This window comes from Physeter macrocephalus, chromosome 12 (assembly GCF_002837175.3).
Source record: "Physeter macrocephalus isolate SW-GA chromosome 12, ASM283717v5, whole genome shotgun sequence".
In the NCBI taxonomy this organism is placed as follows: domain Eukaryota; kingdom Metazoa; phylum Chordata; class Mammalia; order Artiodactyla; family Physeteridae; genus Physeter; species Physeter macrocephalus.
In genome coordinates this window covers 64,297,110-64,323,144 of record NC_041225.1, presented here as the reverse complement: position 1 = coordinate 64,323,144, position 26,035 = coordinate 64,297,110, and the positions used below count along the sequence as shown (strand labels likewise).

The 26,035-nt window shown below is 34.6% G+C and overlaps 1 protein-coding gene across 4 annotated transcripts in view; it reads right to left on the bottom strand.

The window, feature by feature from the left end:
* Positions 1-4,452: 4,452 nt before the first annotated feature.
* Positions 4,453-26,035, bottom strand: part of FOXN2 (forkhead box N2) — a 57,650-nt gene continuing 36,067 nt past the window's right edge. For 3 of the 4 annotated variants that reach the window (XM_007118267.4, XM_007118268.4, XM_028496857.2), the window contains exons 3-6: positions 17,436-17,560; positions 15,075-15,139; positions 8,286-8,354; positions 4,453-6,537 (exon numbers count right to left, since the gene is read on the bottom strand). In XM_007118267.4, coding sequence (XP_007118329.1) covers positions 6,017-6,537; positions 8,286-8,354; positions 15,075-15,139; positions 17,436-17,560 — 780 coding nt within the window. In that variant the 3' untranslated portion in view covers positions 4,453-6,016. The remainder of the gene's footprint in view (positions 6,538-8,285; positions 8,355-15,074; positions 15,140-17,435; positions 17,561-26,035) is intronic. The other variant, XM_024118920.3, reaches the window with a different exon arrangement.

Genomic DNA, 26,035 nt, shown 5'->3' with positions numbered 1-26,035 from the left:
AGAATTTGCCATGCTTTCATTCCCAAATTACCTGCTTCTTTCAGATTTCAGTTTAAATTACATTCCTCAGGGTAACCTCCCCTGAAACCCCACACTAAATGTTATATATTTTGAGAGCTCCTTATTTTCTTCTTTCATGGCAATCACAATTCACAATTGTGTTTACATTTTTAAGAGAGGGATTGTCTATTTTTCTTCTAAGTGTGTATTGTGGGATTGTCTATTTTTCTTCTTAGTGTGTATTGTATGTCCAACACTTAAAACCCAGTGCTTGGGATTAAGCACTGAAATACTTCAGTGAAAAGATGTTCAGTTCACAAAAGGTGTGCAACTTTTTGTCAATTCGTCTCAATATACAGGATTATCATATGAATTTAGTTCCATGGCAGAGCACTTTATTTATTTAGCCTCGCTTAAAACACCAAGTCCTAACCACTGGACCGCCAGGGAATTCCCAACTGCAGAGTACTTTAATCTGGCTGCAGTCTCCATTTCAAATTCTCAACCAGCAGATAGCAATTTTGCTTCAGGTTCTTAAATCTCCCCTAAATTAATAATTTTTACAATCTTTCTTTCCTGCACAACTCCTAGTTTCCTCTATTATTAAAATTTCCCAACAAGGTGGATTTGTTAAGTATTTACTTGAACCAAAACCTCACGGTTAAGGAAAATCTATAATGGAAGAAAATCCACCTAAACAAAATTTCTGTGTAAGAATCACTTTCAGTTAAGGAAGGATTGTTGTTTATCCACTATATTATGAGGTACATAACTTGCCTTGAAGTTCACTGAAGACTGTTTCTAGTTTTCCAACAATCTTTTGGAACACAAACTATCCTTAAATATAAGTTATATTCTCTGTGTAGCACATGGCTATTTTAAATTAGAGGATGACAGCGTCTAAACATTCCTCTACTTAAAATTTCATTAATATGGCTATTTCTAAGATTAGTAATTATTTTCATTCTTAAAGATTCTCAACACTTTTATATCTAAATTTTTGTACTTTTTGCTAGCTTCATTTCCAAAAAACAAAAAAAGATCCATGTCCTGAAATTCTTGAGGAAAAGACCAAACATGTTTTAACCTATATTTTAATATTTTTCTAAAAATGGTGTATAAAAATTATACTAGCTCAGAACTTGTATGAGCGAGAAAGTGGTGAATCTAATAGTGAGAATAAGATTCTCTCTTTAAAGGGACAAATACATGAATCCCAAATGGCTATTTTTAAATGAATCTGGATTTCAAAGGGAGTTTAAAGTCAATATGGCTATCTCACCAACTCATTTTGAATACACAACTCTAGGTAGATACTACCATTTAAATGACCAGCACAGAACTTCAAAGAAGTGACAGGGGGAATTAAAATAAAAGTATTGGTTGTAGATTATTCCATTTTACAATGGATGCCCAATTTTTAACAGGTGGTTATTATGGGTATTTTTGAAGTAAAACTACTGTACAGTTGACCCGTGAGTAAAGTGGGTTTGAACTTCGAGAGTCTACTCATACTTGGATAGTTTTCAATAGTAAGTACTACAATACTACACAGTCCAAGGTTGGTTGAATCTGCCTTTGCAGAGGAACTGAAGATACAGAGAGCTGACTATAAGTTATATGTGAATTAACCTCCACGTTGTTCAAGGGTCAACTGTATTTAGAAATAGTCTTTTTTTTTGGCCGTGCCGTGTGGCTTGTGGGATCTTAGTTCCCTGACCAGGCATTGAACCCAGGCCCTCAGCAGTGAGAGTGCACAGTCCTAACCACTGGACCACCAGGGAATTCTCAGAAATAGCCTTAATAATTACACATTCTACTCAATTTTTCTTAGTTATATTTCAAAATATCTCATTATATATACAAACAGGAAAAGTTCAACTTCAGGAAGAGAATAATGTAATGCACACTATTTTAGCTTTCAATGATTAAGATGACATATAAAAACCAGGAAAAAGAATACTTTCAAAAAATAGCCTTTAAAAAATTCTGAAATTAAAACTTTTATTCTTCATCTGCATGACTCCAACTTTGTAACACTGGAATAGAAAGGGTGTGTGAGTGTGTGTGTGTGTAGGAGTATGAACCACCTACATCTATACTACCAACCCCCAAAGGACAGAGAAAGTACAAGTATGTTATAAAACAAGGTTTATTCTGTAATACTTTATCATAGTGAACTGCATCTCTTTGGTAAAAATAAACTTTATAAACAATTTAATAATCAGAGATTAGATACAAAAACTAAACATTTGTTAAGTTGTTTTTAATATGAGCAAAGACTGGCAACTGAGAAGTGGTTCACTTGGACTGTTCATCTACTTACTGGCAATTATAACTCAAACTCAGGGTAATTTTTATGCTACATTAGAAAAGAGGATAAGGACAGTTTAATAACTCAAATTTCTTGAATCAGAAAGCATTCTTACACTTTCACTTAAAAATAAATAATAGTTACAATGAATTGGCAATTATACATTTTTATACACTATATAATGGCAACATAATACTTTAAAATTAAGCACTTAGTTTAATAAGAAATGTACAACAATTTTAAAAACAAGTTTTGACAATGGCACTGGCAGTTAGATGCAAAAAATGTGCTTTTAAAAAAATGGCAGGTATAACATTAAAATACTCTACTTTGCCTTTCAATAAATATTTTGACTACATCATTAACATACTAAAGCAAACTTTGTTTAAATCAAAGCTTATATAACATTTCAAACTAACAAAAAACTATAAAATATATGTAAACTAGAAAGCCTCTAAGTTTCTTAATTAAATGCTATGGTCTTCACAAAAGGTTGTTAAGTTACTGTAGTATTTAAGACAATAGTCTTCACAGCTTTGTGAAGCATTCACATCTGTTGCTTAAATTGCTGGGAAAGGCCTCCTGGTCTACCAAGACACACACATTCCCCCCTTAAAACTTTCTCTACTTTTGAATTCGTGCTAACATATATTTAACTGACGACCTAGTATGACCCTTTACATAATGCCTCAGAAAGTAGCAAAAGAAAAAATATATATATTCTAAACTTTATTATATACAAAGGAATCTGAGTTAAGAGAAGTCACATTGGTTACAAGGAGGACATGAAAGGCTCAAAGGTGGAAAAAAGGAGGTGATCCACCAATAATTAGCTTCTCCATGTAATACTTTCTTTTTCTGAATTTGAAAAGTAAAATAAAACATGAACTTAGTAATATATTGCACAAATAAATTTCAAAAATACATATTCATGAAACACTGATTCTATTTGGGATGTGAAAGATGAAGATTAACTAACTGTTAAAACTTCTACTAGGGATCTATTATAAACTGGAATTGGTTGTAACAATTTATATTGATGCAAGGCAAATTATATGTTAGTTTAAGTCACAGTTTTAAAATATAAAATCTCTCCAGGATTGCCAAGTTGTTTTTATTATAGTAAAATTTGCTAGTAATATATTCTTAGAAATACAATTTCCAGTCCATAGGACTTGAAATGACTTTCCTTAACTGGGTGGTTATTAGCCATGTTTTTATCTCAACAAACCTGAGGAATGGGATGTCTATGGAAGTACTAATGGGGGACCATAATTAAAAAGGTTCTTCACCTTAAAAATAACTGCCTTGGTAAATCAGCACATGGAAAGTGATGCACTGAATTTTATATAAGAATTCAATATAAAATATCCTATAACTTCTTCCTGTTAGGTTTTAGTGTGAAAGTTTATTGACCTTGCTAGTGATGATTAGAACTTTTAACTTTTAAATTTGTGGGAAGAGTACAATGAAGAGGGAGAGAAAACCAAGTTTAAAGAGTTATTGTAATTTATATTAAGACAAAAATAACTTTGAAGGTCTCTATTTGAAATGGGAAGGACCTTCCCCCTCCTTATCTTATTTTCCTTTACTTCACAAATACTAATTATCTAATGGACAGGAACCAGACAGAACATTCGTGGTACAGAATTTCAGTTGAACAAGATAAAGTGGAACCAGATCATTAAAACACTGTTAATAAGGCCTATCCAGAGGGCCACAGTAAATAGCTTAAAAACATTTTGTTATTAAAATGATTTTTATAATCTGTGTACTACTTATACCATGGTAAAAACAATTTTTGGTGTTATAGTCACTGTCTACAGTAAAAGATGTTAACTTGGGTTAGCCATTTTCTGTAGCAGATGTGACATATATGAAGAATAAAAAAATCCAATACCTCATCCTGCACACTTATTCATCATCAACAAATTGAAAGATTACTATTTTTCAACAGTACCGATTCTATTAATGTGGCTATCCAGGTTCAATTACAATTAACATGGGAACAGGAAAGATAATATTAATGTTGTTATCCCTGGCTTAAAGTCTTGCCAACTGAAAAAGACGTTGTCATTATGCTTCTTGTTTCAGTTTTGCCCAAATAAACTCTACAAGTTAAAAATATGTTTGTTTAAAAAAAAAATCCAAGAAAATGCTTTGTTGTCATAGAAGTAGCTGAAAGTAACAAACCAAAATCGTGAGCATATGTGTGTATGTATGTATATACCTGTATGTATATGTACATATGAAATTATCAGAAAATGAAAACAAGGTCATTGTCTATGAAACAGGATGTAGCATGAGATAAGACTGAACTTTTGGAAAGTTGCTTCTGCCGTTGTAAAAAAATATACAGTGAATAAGTTTAGTTTTATTAGTATCCCTTGTTCCTTTTGAATGATATAGTCACATTATATAAATGATATGAAAAAATGTATCATACAAGCAGATTTGTTCAAATACTGAAAAAGGTCTTGGTCAATACACATTTCAAACAGTAACAAAATCTTTTAGCATGGATTTAATGGCACATAATAGGTATTACACTGCCTCCTCAAAAGGATGTATTATATAAGATTTAATTTTATATGAATTTTGAAATCCACGAAGGCATTTTGTCTCTATAGTTTTGTTAAATCCTTTAACGTAACTGGGTGCACATACAAAGTTTGGGCAGAAGTTTTTTCCTAAATGATCTACCTTTATTTACGATAACATAAGTAATACGTATTCAAAATGTTTATATTAGATTACACTCCATTCGTACTACAAGATTCTCAGAATGCAGCATATTTAACAAGCAAATGAAAGATCCTCTTATTGCAGAAGTGTGCCAAAATGGGTGTTAACTTCCTAATACACTCTATGGCTATATCCACTCATTGGATAGTTTCTCCTCAACAAAGACAGTTAGTGGCTAAAATTTAAACAATGGTTGCAAAGCACTTTGGGAAAGAACAAATGGCTCCAATAAATGTTATGCAATATCTGGGAAGTTAAAAAATTTCAAAGATAATATTGTAATAGGAATTAGAGTGTTCTTAAATGAAATTACATCACAAAATTACCTTTTCTAAATCTTAGAATTTTTGCTATACTGCCTATGTATCCAAAAGGAACTTTCTAGACATCTAGGATCTTTTCCAATTTATATTCAACTTTGTTCATGTGTCAACAAAAAATAATTAAAAACAAAAATTAAGACAAAATAAAAAATTGAAATCTCATCCTACTGGATTGCATTGTGTCAAGAGAGGAGTATGTGAGAAAGAAAGCAGCAAAATTTTTAGCTGGATCAGCAACTATAATTAATTACAGATTGGAAGAGAAAATGAAAAAAATATGTTACAGAGTTGCCAATTCTTACATTTGGACACATTAATAGAATAAAAGATTTTCCCTACAAGTTTAAGACAGAGGCTGGGGATTTTTTTTACATAATATTTCCAAATCTTATCACACTTAACACAGAAATTATGCTTTTAGGACTTCACAACATATTTATGATTGGGCATGATCTTAACAGCAATTATTTAATAAAAATTTAAAAAACAAAAATGTTTCAAAATAAACAGGTAATTAGCACCCCTCCCCCACCCTAAAACAAAAGAAGTCCATTATGGCTTTGATATCCCTTGTAAAGAATTAAGTAGAAGAGTATTGCCACATTTAAAAATAATTTCACACTAATAAATATTTCTATTTTTTCCGCTGCTTTTGATTTTGTGACTTTGCAGTACTTATTAGGGAACCTAGACATGTACGAATACCAGCAAGGTGGAGCAGAGATCCAGCTGCCTCTTTGAGCTCCTCATCAATTTCTTGACATGACTGTTTTCGCATCTTTTTGTCTGGCCCTTTTTCAGAGGTATCTGCACAAGCCTGTGATGCATAGCCACTGTCTCCAAGAGGATCATCTTCATAATCAACGTCCGTATCTTCTTCACTGTGAAATCCTTCACTGCCATCACTTCCTACATGGCTACTCTTTGGGATAAATTCATATACCTCATCCACAGAAGACAGGGAAGACACACTAGACCTGGATGCACAACGCTGTGCTGTCATGCTACTTGCACTGTAATTGTGGTCTTCTTTTGGATCAATGCTGGTGGCTAAAGAATCACTCTCGTGTAATCGCATAGCACTGGAATGATTAAATGCATTGCTATAACTCCTTTTTTTCTGCACTGCTGTTTTAAGAGGAAGAGGCTTCTCACCTGTGGAAAATAAAGCTTCCATCAATAAATCAAATGCATTTGATTGCAGAAACAGGCCATTTAAAACTACTATATCGGGCTTCCCTGGTGACGCAGTGGTTGCACGTCCGCCTGCCGATGCAGAGGAACCGGGTTCGCGCCCCGGTCTGGGAGGATCCCACGTGCCGCGGAGCGGCTGGGCCCGTGGGCCATGGCCGCTGGGCCTGCGCGTCCGGAGCCTGTGCTCCGCAACGGGAGAGGCCACAGCGGAGGGAGGCCCGCATACCCACCCCCCAAAATAAATAAATAAATAAATAAATAAAACTACTATATCACTCCTGAATAAGTGCTTTAGATTGGTAATGTTTTGTGGATTTTTAAATTTTATGCAGACCATATCATCCTGTAGGTATTAATGTGAAACATTTTTAAACCACTTAATGGTATGTCTTGACCTTTCCATGGACAATATAATTACTTTGAGCTGCTTGCACAGAATGCCTCAACATCAATGTGCCACTGGTTAGCTAACCATTTACTTATTGATATTTAGGTTGTTGCCAGTTTTCCACTATTACAAATAATACTGCAATGAAAATCCATCCACATGCCTTTTCTTACACATACACAGTATTTTTCTAAGAGAGATAACAAGAAATACAATTAATAAGTAAAAGAATATACACGTTTTAAGTTTTAATTGGTATTTCCAAACTGCCTTCCAAAATGGTTGTACCACTTTATATTCTACAGTGTATGACAATACCCACTTCCTATACTTAACCCCTAATACTATCAATCATTTTAATTTTTCATAATCTCATGGACAAAAAGATAGTATCTCAATATTGTTTCATTTTGCATCTCCCTGATTTCTAGAGAAGCTGCATCTTTTCAAATGTGTGTTGTCCATCTATATATTTCCTCCTCTGAGGCCCACCTATTCATATATTTTGCTGACTTTTCTGTTGAACTGTTTCCTTATTTCTTACTTATAAAATTTTTTTAATATACACATGTATACTCAATATTATTCCTTTGTCTGTTATATAAAGTGAAGAAATATGTTGTCCCAGTGTTATGCTTAAAGATATCTGCTGTTGTCAGAACTCTAAAATTTTGATGTTTAATTAAATTTACACAGCTTTTATGGATTTTGCATTTTGCATCTCATCTCAAAAAAGGCTTTTTCCATTTCAAGGTTATAAACATACTTTCCTATGTTTTCTTATTCATAGCTTTCATTTTTACTTTTAAATCTTCAAGCTTAATTTCTAAGTATGCTATTTATTTCTTCATTTCTTGGTCAATGTAACAAGATCTATCACAGTATTAACCTCGATCTCTCAATTGCTCACATAAATTAAAAGAAATATAATAAAACAGAAACTAAGTTATTCAGATAAAAACACAATCTAGTTAGAAAGAAGTAATTCTGCCTGTAACAATGAAATATTTTGCATTCTAAATGACATTTGAGGGACTTCCCTGGTGGTCCAGTGGTTAAGACTCTGAGCTCCCAATGCAGGGGGCCCGGGTTCTATCTCTGTTCAGGGAACTAGATCCCACATGCCGCAACTAAAAGACGCCGCGTGCCACAACTAAAGAGCCCACATGCTGCAACTAAAAGAGCCTGCATGCCACAGTGAAGATCCCGTGTGCCGCAACTAAGACCTGGAGCAGCCAAATAAATAAATATTTTTTTTTTAATGACATTTGAAAGGTACTCACAAAAAATGTATTTTAAAAAGAAATGCATGATTGCTTACATTCCAAAATTCCTTGTTCTATAGAAGTATTTAAAAGCATCATTGCAGTGGCAGCGTCAATATCAGATTCTGAAAAAGGAAAAGAGTGATAATATTCATGTTCTTTATAAAAGAGTCTATTATAAAGGAGAATTAAGAGGTACTAGAGATAATGAAAGTTCTCTTCTTTAATTATTCACAATGAAAATAAGAACCTGACCTGCATTTCAATAAGAATTGCCCTTAAACAGATTAAATTAGCCAAGAAAACACAAAAGTATTAATACTGTCTTTAGTCATAATTATATACAAGCCTACAAGTACTACAGATTTATATAATACTCAAGAGCTCAAATATAATTATGGATATTCCATAAGAAAAATGGGTTTTAAAAGGCTGGTAAAATCAGCAGGTTTTATTCCAGAGGTCATTATGCTCTCATACCTACTTCTGTACTAAAAGTTCACCCCTCTCCATCTTGGCCATCTCTGTTAGTCTGAACAATCGTGACTGAATAAAAGTAAAATGGTACAATCTAAAATGTGAAGAAAAAGTTAGAAAATGTTTATAAATTTTAGATTATAAAGAATAAGTTTAAAACAAGACTGATATGAAACCCCCCCATTTCTATCTCAAAGCTGGAAAATTTTAATTACCCCGAAGTTTTGCATTTTACTTGTAATATCTAATTATAAAGTTATTTTTGATAATAAATTCATGAGGATAGTGACTTGCTTTCTCCTCATCTTGACCATAAACTCTGTGAAGGCAGGAAATGTTTTTGACCTTAATAAACAGGCTTAAGTAAGTCAGAAGATTGTTGCTATGAAGGAGCACATAATACTATACTCTTTTCCCTTGAATAAAATGTGATCTCATGGGGTCCTCCTGCCAATGCGGGGGACACGGGTTCGTGCCCGGGTCCGGGAAGATCCCACATGCCGCGGAGCGGCTGGGCCCGTGAGCCATGGCCGCTGAGCCTGCGCGTCCGGAGACTGTGCTCCGCAACAGGAGAGGCCACAGCGGTGAGAGGCCTGCGTACCGTAAAAACAAACAAGCAAAAATGAAACAAACAAACAAAAATGTGATCTCATGAATCAGTCTCTAGATGAATATCTTTCCAATTATACTCTCAGCTTCCTTAAGATAGGAATCATGTCTTATCCTCTTTATGTTCCATAATGCCTGGAACAAATAGTGGTTCCTTGATAAATGTGTAAAGAATATATTACATCTTCGCCCTCCCTCCTTTCCTTAGATTAAGCTGATTATCACCAAATTACAGAGTCCTTGGCATGTTCTAAGTATTATTAACTTAGAAAATGGACAAAGATGGGCCTCTAAGAACAATAGAGGTGGGATTTAAACCTGTGCAGTCTACCTCCAGAACCCAGGCCTTCAATTTGTACTCTATCATCATCCCTTAATACTTACTAAGCATCTATAATTAGAGTAGGAAATTTTGTAGAAAATTACCGAGTATACTGGAAATTATCTATTCTGTTATTCGTTCAATAGAGTGTTCTGTTATGAGGCTGACATCATTCCAGGCTGTGAGAATATAGCAGAAAACAAAACAGGAAAATCCCTAACCCCTCAGAACACAAAGAAATACAGTATATCAGAGTGAAAAACACTAGGGAGAAGAATTAAGGGGGAAGGGAGACAGAGAATGAGGGGAAAGGTGGTTGCAATTTTAAGTAGAGGTTAGGGAAGGCCTCAAGGAGAGGTAACAGTTGAGCAAAAACCTCAGGGAGGTGAGAGAATGAAACCATGAAGACATCCAAAGGAAAAGCATTTCAGGCAGAAAAAAACAGCAAGTTAAAAAGAATTTGAATCAGTGATTCCCACATGCCACAGCCACAGAGGCTAGCAAAACAAAGACCTCTCCAATTCCTATCTTTCAGAATGAGACCTGACTACAATATGATAGAGTTCAGTATTCTAACATGTCTTTGAAGAAAAAAAGGTATAGCTATAGCCCATATTGTATCTCTGTGTGAACTGGAAAAAAAAAAAAACTTGCCTCCAGGTGAATGTTTCCCTATACCAAGGCACACAGCTTGGGGACTCGAGTGTGGGCTGATTTCAACGCCCATTCACTGCCTCAGCCAGGTGGCCTTGTGCAGGGCACAACTTGCATGGCATTATACTAACAGAGAGACTCCTGCTCCATGAAATAATTAAATATCTACCTTGTTTCCAACTTTATTAAAGAAAAAAAAGGGAGTGGTAGTGAGGGAGAGAATCTAATACTGAAATGCATTATAATGAGGAAACAATTTCAGGAAATTTATTAATCTTATAAATGAAGCACCTATAAAACATTCTTAATTTCTGAAATACAATACCTAAAACTAAAGAAAATTGATTAAGAGACTTATCCTGACAAAATAAGAAAGCTGCATGAATACCATTTCCTTTCTTAAAATAATAACAAAATTAGGTACTGTTTCTATAGCAGTAGAATGATAGGAAAAGTGTTCCTTAAATACCCTTATTTCTTGCAGGAATTTGTTAAAGTCAAATTAATTTGAATTTTCCCACATGAAATTACTTCTTTGCAAAAGGATTTTATCTACATCTGATTTCTTTGGTTTAGAACATTTGCTAAGTGTGCTTCCCACAATGCCTTGCCCATTAATTAAAAAAAAGTTTAGGGCTTCCCTGGTGGCGCAGTGGTTGCGCGTCCGCCTGCCGATGCAGGGGAACCGGGTTCGCGCCCCGGTCTGGGAGGATCCCACATGCCGCGGAGCGGCTGGGCCCGTGAGCCATGGCCGCTGGGCCTGCGCGTCCGGAGCCTGTGCTCCGCAACGGGAGAGGCCACAACAGAGGGAGGCCCGCATACCACAAAAAAAAAAAAAAAAAAAAGTTTAACTTCAGTGTTAAAATAAGCACCAGAGAAATGATCGCAGACACTCGGTAATCAAGAACACCTGATTATCAATACAATCTTGAACTTCTTGGAACAAAAACTGTGTAGATTTTACAAACAATTTTTATTTATAGTACCAAATCAGTTTTGGTATTAAAATTAAACTTAAGACTTATTTGTTTATTGTCACAACTGAACACACTTCATAATGCTTTTTTTCATTAGTAAGTACTTCATGCTGTTTTAAAGATGGCGCTGTGGTTTTAATAAACATACTATTAGCTATATTATTTAACATATTCAGTTCATGAAGAATGAAAATTTGGTTCATTTATAAAGTCTTTTGTATATATTTTCTCTGATACTATTTAGTTTAATCCTATAATTAACTTCTAGTTTACAGTCATTTGTCATTAGAGCCATGAGCCATCAAAACAGTGAGTTAAACAATAACAACAACAACTTAGTTAAAAGTCATATTATTTCCCTTTTTATCCTTCATACTTCTGACTGGAGTTCAAAATATGCTACTGATTTAATAACTGGTTCAAATAAATCTCTGTAAAAAGTGTTAATTTATGCCTCCTGGTTTCTATTTTCTTAGCCTTGATGCTAAGAAATTATTAACAATAATTGAGAAAAAAATTTAAAAGACATCAGTCTTAACTATGTGAAAGTGAGGGTTATAATAAGACAAATAAGTTTCTATCATCTGATTCTCAGTCCATTTGCTTAAGGAATGATATGAGAACCAGAGGCAGAATTTAAATGGTTATAAGCTAAGTAATAACTATAATAGGATTTACTGCCTTTACCAAAACCAATATACACATTTACAGAGCATCCAAACAGAGAAGCTGTTTCTCGTGATTCTTTAAAGAAGTAGGAGAGTGACTTCAAAAAATTACTAAGACTTTAAGCTGCTTGGACCACCAGTTTACTTTCATTTCAATTAAGATAAAAATTATGCTAATTTGTAACCTTAAATTTGAACTTAGATATGCACTTAGCCCCTAACTTCATCATTAACTGTCTAAATTTCATATTTCTTTGTAGTATGCTAGTGCTTAAGTATAAATACTAAAATTTACTAACTAGAATATAGTTCCGTTTTTGTCTTCTTCGTTCACTGATATATCCATGGTGCCTAGAACAGTGCCCAGCACACAAGTGCGCTCGATAAATATTTTTAAACAGATGAATTACTCCAAACCCACACCAAATATTGACAAAAACAGGTTTTGTTTTGCTATCTCAGTATGAGATTACTGTGCCTCCTGCTGCCCGCTATACAATACTGTAAAATAGCTATTGGCAAGGTGAGCAAAAAAGATTAGACTTTAAAAAAGATGATTCTGTGAAGTGACAGATGAATCTTATATTGGATTCTAATACTGGAGCCAACAATGAAACTTCAGTGATCTTTACAAAACACAAAACTGACAATGTCATCTCATTCTTTAAAGACCTTCAGCAGTTCTTCCAACGCCTCGTATGTGGTAGGAGTGCAGGCTCCGAAATCAGAGTTCCTTCTATACCATTTACTAGTTGTGTGACTTTGAGAAAGTTACTTAATCTCTCCAAAGTTCAGTTTCCTTATTTGTAAGAGAGGATAACAATACCTCAAAGAGCTGCTGTAATGCATGCAAAACACCACAGTCAGGAACTCAATGCGAACTAATGTTATAGTTATAGGAAGAAGTTCAAACTCATTATGCTAAATAAGCTCTCCTTGATTTCGCTAATGCCTGCTTAAACTTCTTCATTTGCCTTGCCCACATTAAACGATCACATCTACAGCCACTGGACCGAGGCTACCTGGTCCTCTTCTATGCTCTTAGGTTTCAGCCATACTTACCGACCTGCAGTTCCCAGCAACTGTCCTCCACCAAACCTCTACCCAAAAATATCCTCCCAACTTCTGAGGCCCAGAGCTCAAGCATCAGTTTCTTCTCTAAGAGGCCTTTCCTGACCCACCTCTAAGCTTAATTTGCCACCCACTTCCTTTTCTCCCAATGTACTCTGCATAATTCTAGTCAACCTTCTTCAACTAAACTGTATGTTTTCTGAGAGTAGGGCCTGGGTCTCTTTCATCTCTGCATATCCCAAAGCACCCAGTTCAATGCTTGGCACAATGGAGGAATTCAACAAGTACTTGTAGAATGAACAGTTGAATGTTTAATCGATTTATCATTGTATTTTTCAAACTTTACCCTAGAAATAATATCAAGAGTTATAAAAAAGCAAATTTCCTCAGAAGTCTATGAATATGTGCTAGAGCAACCTGATTTAATTATAAATTTTCTTAAGTTTTTGTGTGGTATTATGTTTTCCTGTTAAAACTCATGAGAATTGTGTATTCTATTCCAGGACAGACTTGCATTGGTTGACAGAATGCCAACCACCCTCCCCACCAAGTGAATTACTAGAAGGGGAATAGGCCTAAGACTCACAATGATAGAGATGGAGGGAAGTAAGGTGTTAGCAGTCATGGAGAGATGTAAACTCATAAGATGAAGGAGAATTACCTATGCTCTAGTTGTGAAAGCTGCTCCCCAAAGGAAGAAGAAGAATTTGGATGGAATAGAACAAGAGCAAGAAGAAATTCTAAATAAACCCCAGAATTCAAAAGAGAAAATGTTCTCAAAATGTGTATATGAACTAAGCTTAAAAGACTAAGGGTCAGAACTCACTGAGGCAATAAAAAGATAAAGGAAGTTTCAGTGATACCTAAATGTAAAGAGAGCACATTTACTCATGCAGGTAACAGGAAAATGGATACTTGCCGTATGTTAAGTTACAACATATCTGAAGCAGACTCCCAATCTGCTTAACTTCTCTGCAGAGTCCTCTTAAGCTTTTTCACACTCTTTCCCTTCCTTATTTTTACAGACCACCATCATATTGTTTCCTAGGTTTGGCTTAGTGTAGTTCTAAAGAGCCTAAATATCTCTGATACACAGAAAGGCTTTTAGTCTGAGAATTTCTATTTTTAAAGGTCATAGAAACATCTGTAGGCTCCAAAGCAACAATGCTAGGAAAACTTATGTTAATATATCACTAACCTGTAATACTAACTATGAGTAGGGGGGGGAACTGCAATTTCAGAATTTCGACCTACTTTTAAAAAGTCTACAAAATTCTAAAAGTTAACTTATTGCTTTCTTCCTAAATTATAGTTCTTTACACTTAACCTATAAAAGAAATATGTAAAACCATCCCTAACTCAAAGGCCGTACAAAAACAGGTGGCAGGCCAGATTTGGCCCATGGGACATAGTATGTCAACCTCTATTCTAGAAAGACTTAAAAAGATAATTCTCTATTGCGGGCATTACTAAGAAATACTTCCCTATTTTCAAGGAAAAGTATACATAAAAGGAAATGAAAACAGGGATATAAAACAGTATACACAGTATAATCCCAGTGGAGAAAAAGTGTGTGTGGGAGGTGGGGGGTGTATGTGCATGTATGTGCATGCATGCAAACATATCTACTCATGTGAAAGGCATAAAAAGGACCAAAGCAATTATATTAAAATGTGAACAGCAGAGGTGCAAGATAGATTGGGGTAGGGGATTAAGAGGTACAAACTACTATGCATAAAAGAAATAAGCTTTAAGGATATATTGTACAACACAGGGAATAGAGTCAATATTTTATAATAACTATCAATGGAGTATACCTTAAAAAATTGTGAATCACTATGCTGTACACCTGAAACATATAATATCAAGTATACCATCAAGTATACCCCAATTAAAAAGTTAACAGAAGAATAAAGGGTAAGTTTTAGTTTCTTTTTTATAAATGTTTTTATTTTCCAAAACTTCTACAATGAACATTTAATACTTTCATAATTAAAAAATAATTAAACAAAAATTCTGATTTTTGATCTGAGTTTTTATGATTTAAAATACTGATCTTTCACATACCTTTGAGGGTTTGCACCTGGTTCTGCTTGAGTACAGAGCTTAAGTAGTGAGGTGATAAAGAACCACTGAAAAATAAAGAGATAAGACAAGCACACTTATAAAAGATCTTTATTTCACATTTTATAGAACTTAGTTACAAATACAACTAATTTGTACAATAAAAAACACAAACTATTTTTACCTTGTTTTCCTTGCTAATACTATTCAGTTTAGGAAGAGTCTGCCAAAGCAGAAAGAGCATAAGATCCAAGTTTAAATCACAACTATTTGGGTGTTCTTAGGCAAAATAATTAATCTTTTAGTTTCTTCATCTGTAAAACAGGAATAATTAAACCTCCCACATAGGGTTGCTGTGATAATTAAATAAGAATAATGAATTTAAAATGCCTGGAACAACAGACAATACGTAATAGTTACGGTTTGATTTTGTATTGGATGCCTAAGTTTGATATGATATTAATACAGGTGTTACTATAGAAATAAAGTGCTTATCAAAACAATGTTTAAGGAAGACTGTATGGTGATGACAAAAAACAGATAAGTTCCTGATTTAATCAATAAATACCGGTATCAAATTAAACTTTCTATATTCATGAAAAGAGACCAGCAGTTTTTTTCTTGTTTTTGTTTTTGTTTTTTTAGTTCCAAAATTTAAGACATTTTGGGGACAAACTATTTCTCTTCTTTGGAATTTTTGACAGTATTAAAAAAAAAAATCTGTTTTGCTAACCAAATTAAAAGTCTATTTCTTAGTCACAGTTTTACATACTCTGTAGCTCATTCTCTTCCTCAGACTTACCAATTATGACATGAAAGGGCTACACAAAGTCATGTCAGATGGAACTGTCATTTTGCCAAACAATGATAAAGAGAAAATGTTTCTAAAAATATTAAGGTAATGTTTTAAAGTCAGAGATTATAATCTTTATGCTGTTGTTTTATCTACCTGTTTTTATACCGCAAAATCAGCTTTATTTAACATATAAACATATGATAAAGCTAAAAAATATAAACATGAAAATGCATCATATCAAAGGCACAGGAAAGTGTATTTTTGATGGTATACAAAAAAGAGTGCCAATTCTCCCATTTAATTTTTAATAAAAAATAACACTGCTAAATAAAACATGAAAGGACCATCAGCAGAACTTACCATTAGTTTCTAAACTATTATTTTTTTTAACTAGGACATCTCGTAAGCACCAACATTAAAGAAGGTATCAACTCCCAAACAATGAGAATATAAACTCTGATAACGTCTTTTCTAGGTTTCATTTCACAAGGATAAACCAGTTCTTGTTACAATCATCCTTCTAATCTACTAATATGGTAAATAAGCTTAAATCTCAATGAGTATATATGTACATATATTGCTGACATTTCAACTTTAGTCTTACTAATTTTTTAAACTGTATCTCAGCTATAACCACCCCTCTAAAAGTCATCTAATAATACTTAAAGAAATTAAACACATGAAATGTTGATAACTGTTGCAAATGGGAGTTCACTCTTTCTCCCTACTTTTGTGTATGTTTCAAAATTTCCATGTATTATTTTATTAAAAAGCTTAAAAAATTTTTTATAGACTACCCTTAAAAGTATCTTGACAAAATCTGTCATTTTTAACTCAAATGAATATATGTAATAGAATTTAAAAAAAAGATTCTGAAGGTTTCTTTAAGAAAAGGAAACAATCAGATTTAAGGACATCGTATCATTTTCAGATTTAACTTAAAATTGGAAAGCTATAAGATCAATTTATTGATCACTGAGTTAGAAAACAGAAGCCAAGGAAAATCATAATTATATTTACCAGCAGAAACAAAACAAATAAAAAACTCCAAAGCATTATTTTAATAACTTGACAACATTTAAAAATTTGAGACTTGAACATAATTTTCAAATATTAAACATGTTGTGAAGGAAAAAAACTTAAAATAGAAAAAGAAATATAAATATGTATATAAAAATGCTGCAATGACAAATTTAATCACCTTATTTAAAATTTTTTTAATATACTTTTACTTTCCCATGTCTTCAGGTCAGCATTAGCACTGCAGACAATTTAAATGATTTAACCTTTACAAAAAGGTTTCAGGTTATACCTGAAATCATATTATCACTGTCTTTAGAGTTTAGTTAGAATATTATTAACTACATTTCCAGAATTTATGTTCTCACTTATCCAACATTCTGTTTCCTAATAAGTTAGACTATAAGTAAAAATGCCTTACGCTAATGTCTTATTCATAAATCTCTATATAATTAAAAAACAAAAAAACACTACAACTCTAAGTTTCTCCATCTCATATAATGAAATCTTATATATCACCACTGACATTTACATGTTAGATCCTGTACCTTTGTGGTGATGCAGGAGGGGTGTAAAATGTTGATTTTGAGGGAAAAGGTTGCTTCTTCAGTGCTTGCATAAGGTTGGGTTTATATTCTGGATCAACACACCATAAGGAGCCTTTTCCATTAACCTAGAATAAAATATATAAGAATTAGTAACCTGGAACTTTAAGACACACAAAATCAGTGTCTGAATGTGTTTAATAAATGTGTGTGGGGGGAAAAAACCCCAACAGTACCTTTTGAATACAATGCAAAAGTTGAAGTAAATTTGCCAGGAATGGACTGTGTGACTAAAAGCCCTGGAGGCAGACTGCCTGGGTTCCTATCCCCTACCCTGCCATTGACCCGCTGTGTAATTTTAGGAAGGTTAACTAACCTCTATTTCTCTGGGCCATTATTCCCTTATTTGTAAGGTATGGATAATAACAGTACCTACCTCATAGGTTTGTTCTATGGATTACATTATGCATAAAGTACTCTGCACACTGCTTGGCACATAGGGCCATAGGACTGCACAACTCTAGGACACGGCATTTACATCACATTCTGTGAGAATGATACAACACCAAACTGTGCAGAGAACAGCATGAAGGGCTGTACAAGGTGGCCCTCCACATGCTAAGATGTCAACAAATGTTACCCCTTATCATTACTGTTAAAGAAAGAAAAGATTAGATAGTGTCATTCTCCCAAAAGTGCTAAACAATATATTAGGTGATGCATATAAAAATAACTTTATTTTTTATGGCATTAACACGAGTGTTTAGTTTCCCATTTAAACTGTTTCAATTCAAGGCAAACAATTTAATGAAAAGATGGCAAAAGTCTCAAAGAGTAGTTAAGTCAAAAACTGAGGCATGGAAAAGACTCCTGTAAAAGATAAAAAAGAGGAAGAAGTAGCAACTCTTCCCTCAAGATGGTTAAGTTACAACATTTGAGGAACTTCTGGATAATATGGTAATGGGCACACGAGCCCAGATTTCATGGAAATAGTCATTAGAATCTAAAAATAATACAATTTGTATGATTTCTGGAAACTAGAGAAAATATAACAGAAGTGCCCGCTAAATTGCAAATGGGAGGTGCCTGAAAGACTGGCTTGCCTGCTCCACAATTCCCCTAATATGAAGGAACAGCTTACCAGGAAGGTAAGTAGACAACATACCTGAAGAATCTCACGAAAATGATCTAATGTGCAAGGGGAAAGACCACGCTATGAGATAATTCCTTCAAATAGGTTTGAAAAATGCTGAGTATTTTACCTCTTTCCTTCTTGGAAGGTTACATTACATATTAGCAGATTAAGGGTCCTAAACAGTCCTGCTTTAATTAAACCTGCTTTAAGAAGTTTCCCTAAGTTATTTGACACACAACCTCTTTCTCCCAGGAAACATCTGAGGAAGCTAGTGTTCTGTGGAACACCTATGAAAAACACTGATGTAATTAATGAATTCTTGGAGAGTATACTTTCCAAATATTAACAGAAAAAACTACAAACATTGATTAGACCATGAAGAAAAATAAATTACCCTTTAAAGATCACTGTAGTGCAAAAAGAAAAAAAAATATCCCAACAACAAAATTCTCTGACCACTTGGAAATTTATAAACACTCCTGTATTAAAAAGATATCCAAACTACAATTACAGATTATCTAGTAAATAAAAGGTATAAGAAACACAGTTATATAAAAACTAAGTGGGTGTGGTCAAATGCCACACACACTAGTCGAGCTAGTCAAACTAAATAACTGAAGGACTTCAGGAGCTGGAAGATCACCTGCAAACTCTTCCTTCAGGATGTATCTTTCCTACTTCTTTAGCTGAACATCCATCCCTACCTACACATCCTGAACAGTCTGACTAGATGCACATCCCTACAAATGTACCACATCTACCTACAGCTTACATACAAAACCCTACAGCCATGCAAAGAGGAGGTCCAACTGCAAATTCATCCCACACTGCCCCAGAGCTAAACACTACTTGTACAGAAGTTAAGAGTACAAGCCTTGGAGGAAGAATACCTATTTTGGAATCCTGGCTCTGTCACTTAACAGCTGTGTAACCTTTAGAAAAATGTCTATGTTCTCTGTGTATTAGTATGCTCAAAATATATATAAAACAGTACCTACCAGACACAAAAACACTCAAACATTGGCTACTACTATTGTTATATTTTGTTCATTTTCTTTGTAGTTTTAAAAATTGTTCCTGTTTCTTCCAGTCTAATAGCATGCAAATTTGTTTTTCTGTTTCTATTCCGCTAGTTATTGATACTAAATTTTAATAAATATTTTTGAAGATATTTAATCTTTTGAAGATACAAATGTCAAAAAATTATATATAAGGTATAACCTGACCCCCTCCCACCATGAAGTACAAAACTTCCTCAGAACTAACTCACAAGATTAGTGAGATTCAAACTGTTACTAATTTTTGTTTTTATATTACACCTTTTCTATTTCAAAAACCCTTTCTTAAAATTTGAATTACACTTCACAACATTAACAATTATATAGACAACAATAAAACTGACCTGTGTCCTATTCCCCTGCTCCTTTTTGCTTGTATAAAATCCTATATGATGTAAGCTATTATCATTGCTGAAGATTTAATGTGATAAATTCCAGGGCGCTTCCATTTCCTGAACTCTTTTTCAAGGTAACATTAGCCTATAACTGAGGCTTTTTTAATCTCTAAATATCATGTCGTAACTATTATAGCAGAATGGCATAATGAGAGAATACTGTTTCACACGTTTTCAAACTGAGGTGATAATCATTGCTTATTGATTGGCTATTTGATAGTGGACAAATCACTTAATCTCTAAGAGTCTGTCCTCTCATACTTTATCCGTAAAAATAAAAAAACAGGCCACTTCACTGAGCTGTGATGAGAGTCAAATAAGGTAATTTATATGTAAGCGACATAGAGCTGCAAACTAAGTGAATACTAAGAGATTATAATGAAATTGGCATATATCAATAGTAAGTTTATATGGCTTAATAACAATATATTCCTACTCCTAAGAGTTGAGGGAGTTTTTAAAAACATCAACAATAAGAACAAAAATCAATTAATTCTGAAGAGACAAAAGTTAGAAAAAAAAGAGATGAATTAAATTGATAAAGGAAAAACATTCTTGTCTGAGGAAAAGTATGGTAATTGAGTATAAGGCAGTTTTTAACATCCTAGCAACTTAAATATGTTGGAAAAGAAAAACCATGGGTGTCAAATCACACTGTAATATAGTAAGAAACATACCATACTATCAGGTGAAACTTTTTCTGGCCTACAGCAGCAAGATATCACATGATGTACACTAAACAAGTATTTGAAATTTTAATTTTTTTCCAAAGGAAGTCAAATTTTACAAATGTAGTTCTGAATTAAGTGATGGAATATCTTAAATTAGATATATTTTCAGTCGCTTGACCTAAGTGGTAAATGTGTTTTGAAGATTGGGAAATAAAACTTTAAAATGTTAGCACCCACAACATCCTTTGCCCCAAAACCACTTCAGTTTCATACAGAAAAGATATGCATGAATTATTTTTCATATTGATTAAGACAATTATTTTAATAATTCTAACTATGTTCTATCTTGGTAGTCCTGAGATTATACTCCTAGAAGCTGTTTAGTTCAAATCTACTTTTAAAATTCTCTTGTGAGAGAACTGCAAATTATTTTGATCTTTTAAGAACTGCTATTTCTTTGAAACAGCAAACTGGAAGAACTGGTACTGAAAACTTGTAGTTCAGGGCAGTTAAGTGTCTTGAGTAAGTTCTCCAAATAACAGTCTGGTTTATGTTACCATGGCAGCACTTCCGTTCACTGGGTCTGTTCACAAACTATCAGTAACAAGATAAAATTATGTATTTGCTAATTTATGTTTTAGAGTCTAGAGCAAAAAACTTATTTGTAATCTAAGTCTCACTTAAAAACTTTGCTTCTTTATTAAGTTGTGCTTAGATGATGGAACACAAGTAATAAAGTTTTAGAAGTTAAGTATTGTTTTAAAATAAATTTGCCTATTACAAGACACATTTTTTTGTGCAGTGGAAACAGGAAATGTGCATTCTCTCATGTACTATTTTGCATTTTGGAACTCTAAGGCTTCTGGACTTATTTGGTAAAGAACCACAGAAGCTTTTGAAGAAATAAGGAATATATTAAGAATTGAACTTTAAAAAGATTTATCTTAATGGAAGTTGTAAAGAAAACTGAGAGAAGAAACAATGTTCCCTATTCTTGAAATGTTTTTATGTACCTGCCCTGTACATTTTAATAGTTTCCCCCCTTGACTACCTTTTTCAGTGGTTTTTAGAACCACTAAATTTAAAAGGGCATTCATAACTCTTGCTTATAGTGTGAACTTCTATGGTGGCTTGCATGACTTCCTTTCTAGGGATTTAGCTATTGAAGCAAATCATGACTACAAAAACGTACAGACTAAAATTGTACTAAACCAGGCAAAACGTCTAATTTCATGTTTCCCAGTTAAAATCTCCATTAACTGTTTTAGTTTGGCTTTTACAAAAAGTTAGAAAAGCAGATTTAAGACTTCAGTGTTAACATTTAAAACATAAAAACAAATCAAGACAAAAAGACACCATGTCTAGCTTTTGTAATTTTAAAATTCTGAGACAGCTAAATGCCAAGCCAAGATTTTTAGACGCATCTTTTGAGAGTGGTAACTATGGTATGGATGAGGGTAGGAAACTAATCAACAGCTATACCAGCTGGCTGGGTATCAATATCAATTTGTAGTTTGACCTGGACCTTTGTCAATCTTGTCTTCTTTTTTGAGATTACCATCTCTAGATAACAGCTTTCATCAGAAAAGTGCTTTCAAGGTTGCCAAATTCAGTTCCAGCATCTAATGGAAGTAAGTATAACTTGCTTGCCTTTTGCCGATTGGAAGAGAAATACTGTCATTTTGAGGCATTGATTCAAGAAGTATTTTATAAATTAAAAAAAAAAAAAGAATTCACAAACCTTCCCAATCCCACTTGAATGTATCACTTTCTGTCCAAATTTCAGACATTTAAGTAAAGTGATCCATTGATTTTCGTGAAGACCATCACCTACCAGTTCCTTCCCTCCCACCCTGACTTGTGGCAACAGCTGGCTAATTTTTGTGCCAATGTATTACAATTTTTGTATTTACTCTCATATTCTTTATTAGCTCATAAGATAATTTCTTTCTCTTTATCACACTCTCCCTGAAATCTGGACTGTATGTTTTCCCATTCGCTAGCTTTCACTTCCTTAATTCCTTTCTTTCTCTAAAGATTCAAAAATGCTCAGGTTAATTATATAAATAATGCATACAATTAAAAATTAGGGACAAGAACAAATCCCTTTTGATCACTAACACAAATTATACCACACTAGACATATTGTTCTAGAACTTTACCACAATGAATATTCTTATATATTGAATGCATCTCTTTGTGTGCAAGTACGAGTTTTACTTAAGGGGAGAAATCAGAATCTGATCCATTAGATCAAAGGATACGCACGTTTCTAATTCTAATAACTATTGCCAAGTTGCCCTCATGAATGGTCATACTAATTTACACTCCTATTAATGGTGAGAAACTATTGATATTGATTTATTTCCCCATATCTTCAACTAAAAAAACATTAAAAAATTTTGCAATCTAATGGGTAAAAACTGGTTTTTTGTTCTTTTAATTTGTATGTCCCTGATTTGATTGCTAGAGAGGATGAACATCTCTGCATATGTTTACGGCCATGTGTCGTTCCTCCTCTGTGAACCCCCTGTTCATATTCTTGTCAATTTTCCTATCAGGTTTTCTCTTTCTTATTGGATTGTATGTGTTCCTTACATACAGTGGTGTGCTGCTGACTGTAAACATCCCCTATCCACTTCGCATTTAATGACATGATGTTGGTAGCTCGAAAGTGGCCACAATAGAAATAACCACTGTTCATATATTTTTAATTCTAATCTTTTGGCTGCTACTTGTCTCAATCACTTCTTAGCTAATCATTTTCAAGTTTTGTTTTGTTTTTTTTTTCAGCATTTGACACTGTTGCTCATTCACACTTAAACTGACTCTCCCTGGCTTCCATTATACCATACTTTTCCTAGACTCTTCTACTGAAAATCAATGCTGAGGGCTTTAAACTTAGAGCTTTAACACCATAACATCACTACCATTCCTGTATCATATTTCTAAATATCTAGTAGACAGTTCCCCTTTTACGTCCCATCATAAGCATAAACACAATAGGTCTAAAACTAGAAAAGAATTAAGGATACAGTTCAAAAAATAAAATCTAATAATGCACGGTGGAAAGGATACATCCAAAATTTCCAATGCTTTCAGTCATCTGAAAGGAAAGTTTGACTGGGGCGGGGGGATCTGCTTCCAAAATGGCTCACTCATATGGCTGTTGGAAGGAGGCCTCATTTCCATGCCACAGGGTCCTCTCCACAGGGCTATTTAAGTGTCTGTATGATATAGCAGCTGACTTCCCATAGAGCTAATTAGCCAAGAATCCAAGATGGAAACCATAATGTCTTTTATAACCTGGACTCAAAAGGCACACTCCATCGTTTCCATAATATCCTCTTGGTTACACGAGTCAGCCCTATGCAGTACTGGAGGGGACTCCACAAGGGCACGAATACCGGAAGGTGGGGCTCATTTGGGGGCCCTCTTGGAGGCTGGCTATAACAGAGACTGATCCTTTGAAATTGCTAAGGCTTTGTTTAATGGCCTAACCACATAGTTGGCCTTCATAAATATTCCATGTGTAGTAGAGAATGTGTTACACAGCAATTTATTACATAGCAATAGATAACTAATAAGCTCCTTTAAGTTAGTTATAAGATGATGATGTGTCCAAATGTCTTGCTACCCAGGGTGTGTCCATGGATTAGAGGCATCAGGATCACCTGGGAGCCTGTCAGAAATCAAAGAGCCTCAGTCTCCATCCTAGATTTGCTGAAGCAGAATCAGTATTTTAACAAGATTCCCAGACGATCAGTAGGTACATTCAAGTTTAAATAGCACTGTCCTATAAAATCCTTCAGTTACCAAAAAATATAAGTACTTACCCTTTTAACTTTTATTCTAAATAAGAATAGGAGATTTCTGCTACCACTTGGGGTATAGAAAGCCATAAAAGAACATCACTCCCAGCCTAACAAGAAAAAAACAGGACTTCCCTGGTGGCGCAGTGGTTAAGAATCCGCCTGCCAATGCAGGGGACACGGGTTCGAGCCTGGACCAGGAAGATCCCCATGCCGCGGAGCAACTAAGCCCGTGAGCCACAACTACTGAGCCTGCGCTCTACAGTCCGCGAGCCACAGCTACTGAGCTGCTGTGCCACAACTACTGAAGTCTGCACGCCTACAGCCCATGCTCTGCAACAAGAGAAGCCACCACAACGAGAAGCCTGTGCACTGCAACAAAGAGTAGCCCCCACTTGCCGCAACTAGATAAAGACCGTGTGTAGCAAGGAAGACCCAAAACAGCCAAAAATAAATTTTTAAAAAATTAATTTTTTTAAAAAAAATTAGAAAACAAAATAGCCTACATAACCATAATTTTTAATAAGCCTATCTGAGATCTAAGGCTGCAAGATAACAGAAATAATTGAATTTTGAAGTATGACAGGTCCTGTGAGATGAAACATATGAACAGTTTCACATTTGGTAGAGCATGGAAGAAGTGGCAGTCACAATAAAAGGCAAGAAAAAAAAATACTCAAAACTGTAGGCAGGCAGGAGACTGAAGGAAGACACCCTTGGAGATGGAGATAGATGTGCAGAACCTACCATGGTCTGAGGCTGGAGCAAAGATATCAGGCAAAGCCCATTCATGCTCCAGGCCCTGAATGAGCATAAGGTGAAATCAGGTATCACTGTGGCAGAGGCACAAAACCTGCCTAAACCCTGGACAAAGCTCCATACGAAGCAAAAGCAGTCTGCCACTGAGAAAGAGGCAAAATACACTCCTCACCCCAGTCCCCAGGAAAGGATGGCTGCTGTTGGGAGAAAAGTACAAAACCCAGCTATCCTCACATTTTACTGACACTAGGCAATGTACTCAATACTACATGCCATTAGAAGGGCAGGAAATCTGTTCATGCCCAAATCCTTCAAAGATACAAAGCAGAGATCTGCTGCTGCTGGAAAGTGGTCACTCACTTGTACCTAGAACTTCCCACTGATATTAGGCAACATCTACTCACCATGATGGGAATAAGCAAGAAATTGGCCTGAGTGCTGGAACAGTGCTGTCCAGTAGGAATTTATACAATGACAGAAATATCCTATTTTGTGCTATCCAATATGCCAACCACTAGCCATATGTAGGTAATTGGCTATTGATGAGTGCAGGTCTAGACTCCACTCTGAGTAAATGGGAGAGACTGTCCACTCGTGGAGGAGACAAGGAAAGTCCCACTCTTGAGGCACAGGCATACAGAGTCTGCTTAAGACTAAAACTGGAGCAAAAGAACTGAGAAACCCACCCTGTTCACACTAAGAACTTTGCACCAAGTAACAAGCAAGAGCAATCTATTGCTAAGGAAGGGGCAAGAGTACAGAGAGAAATATTC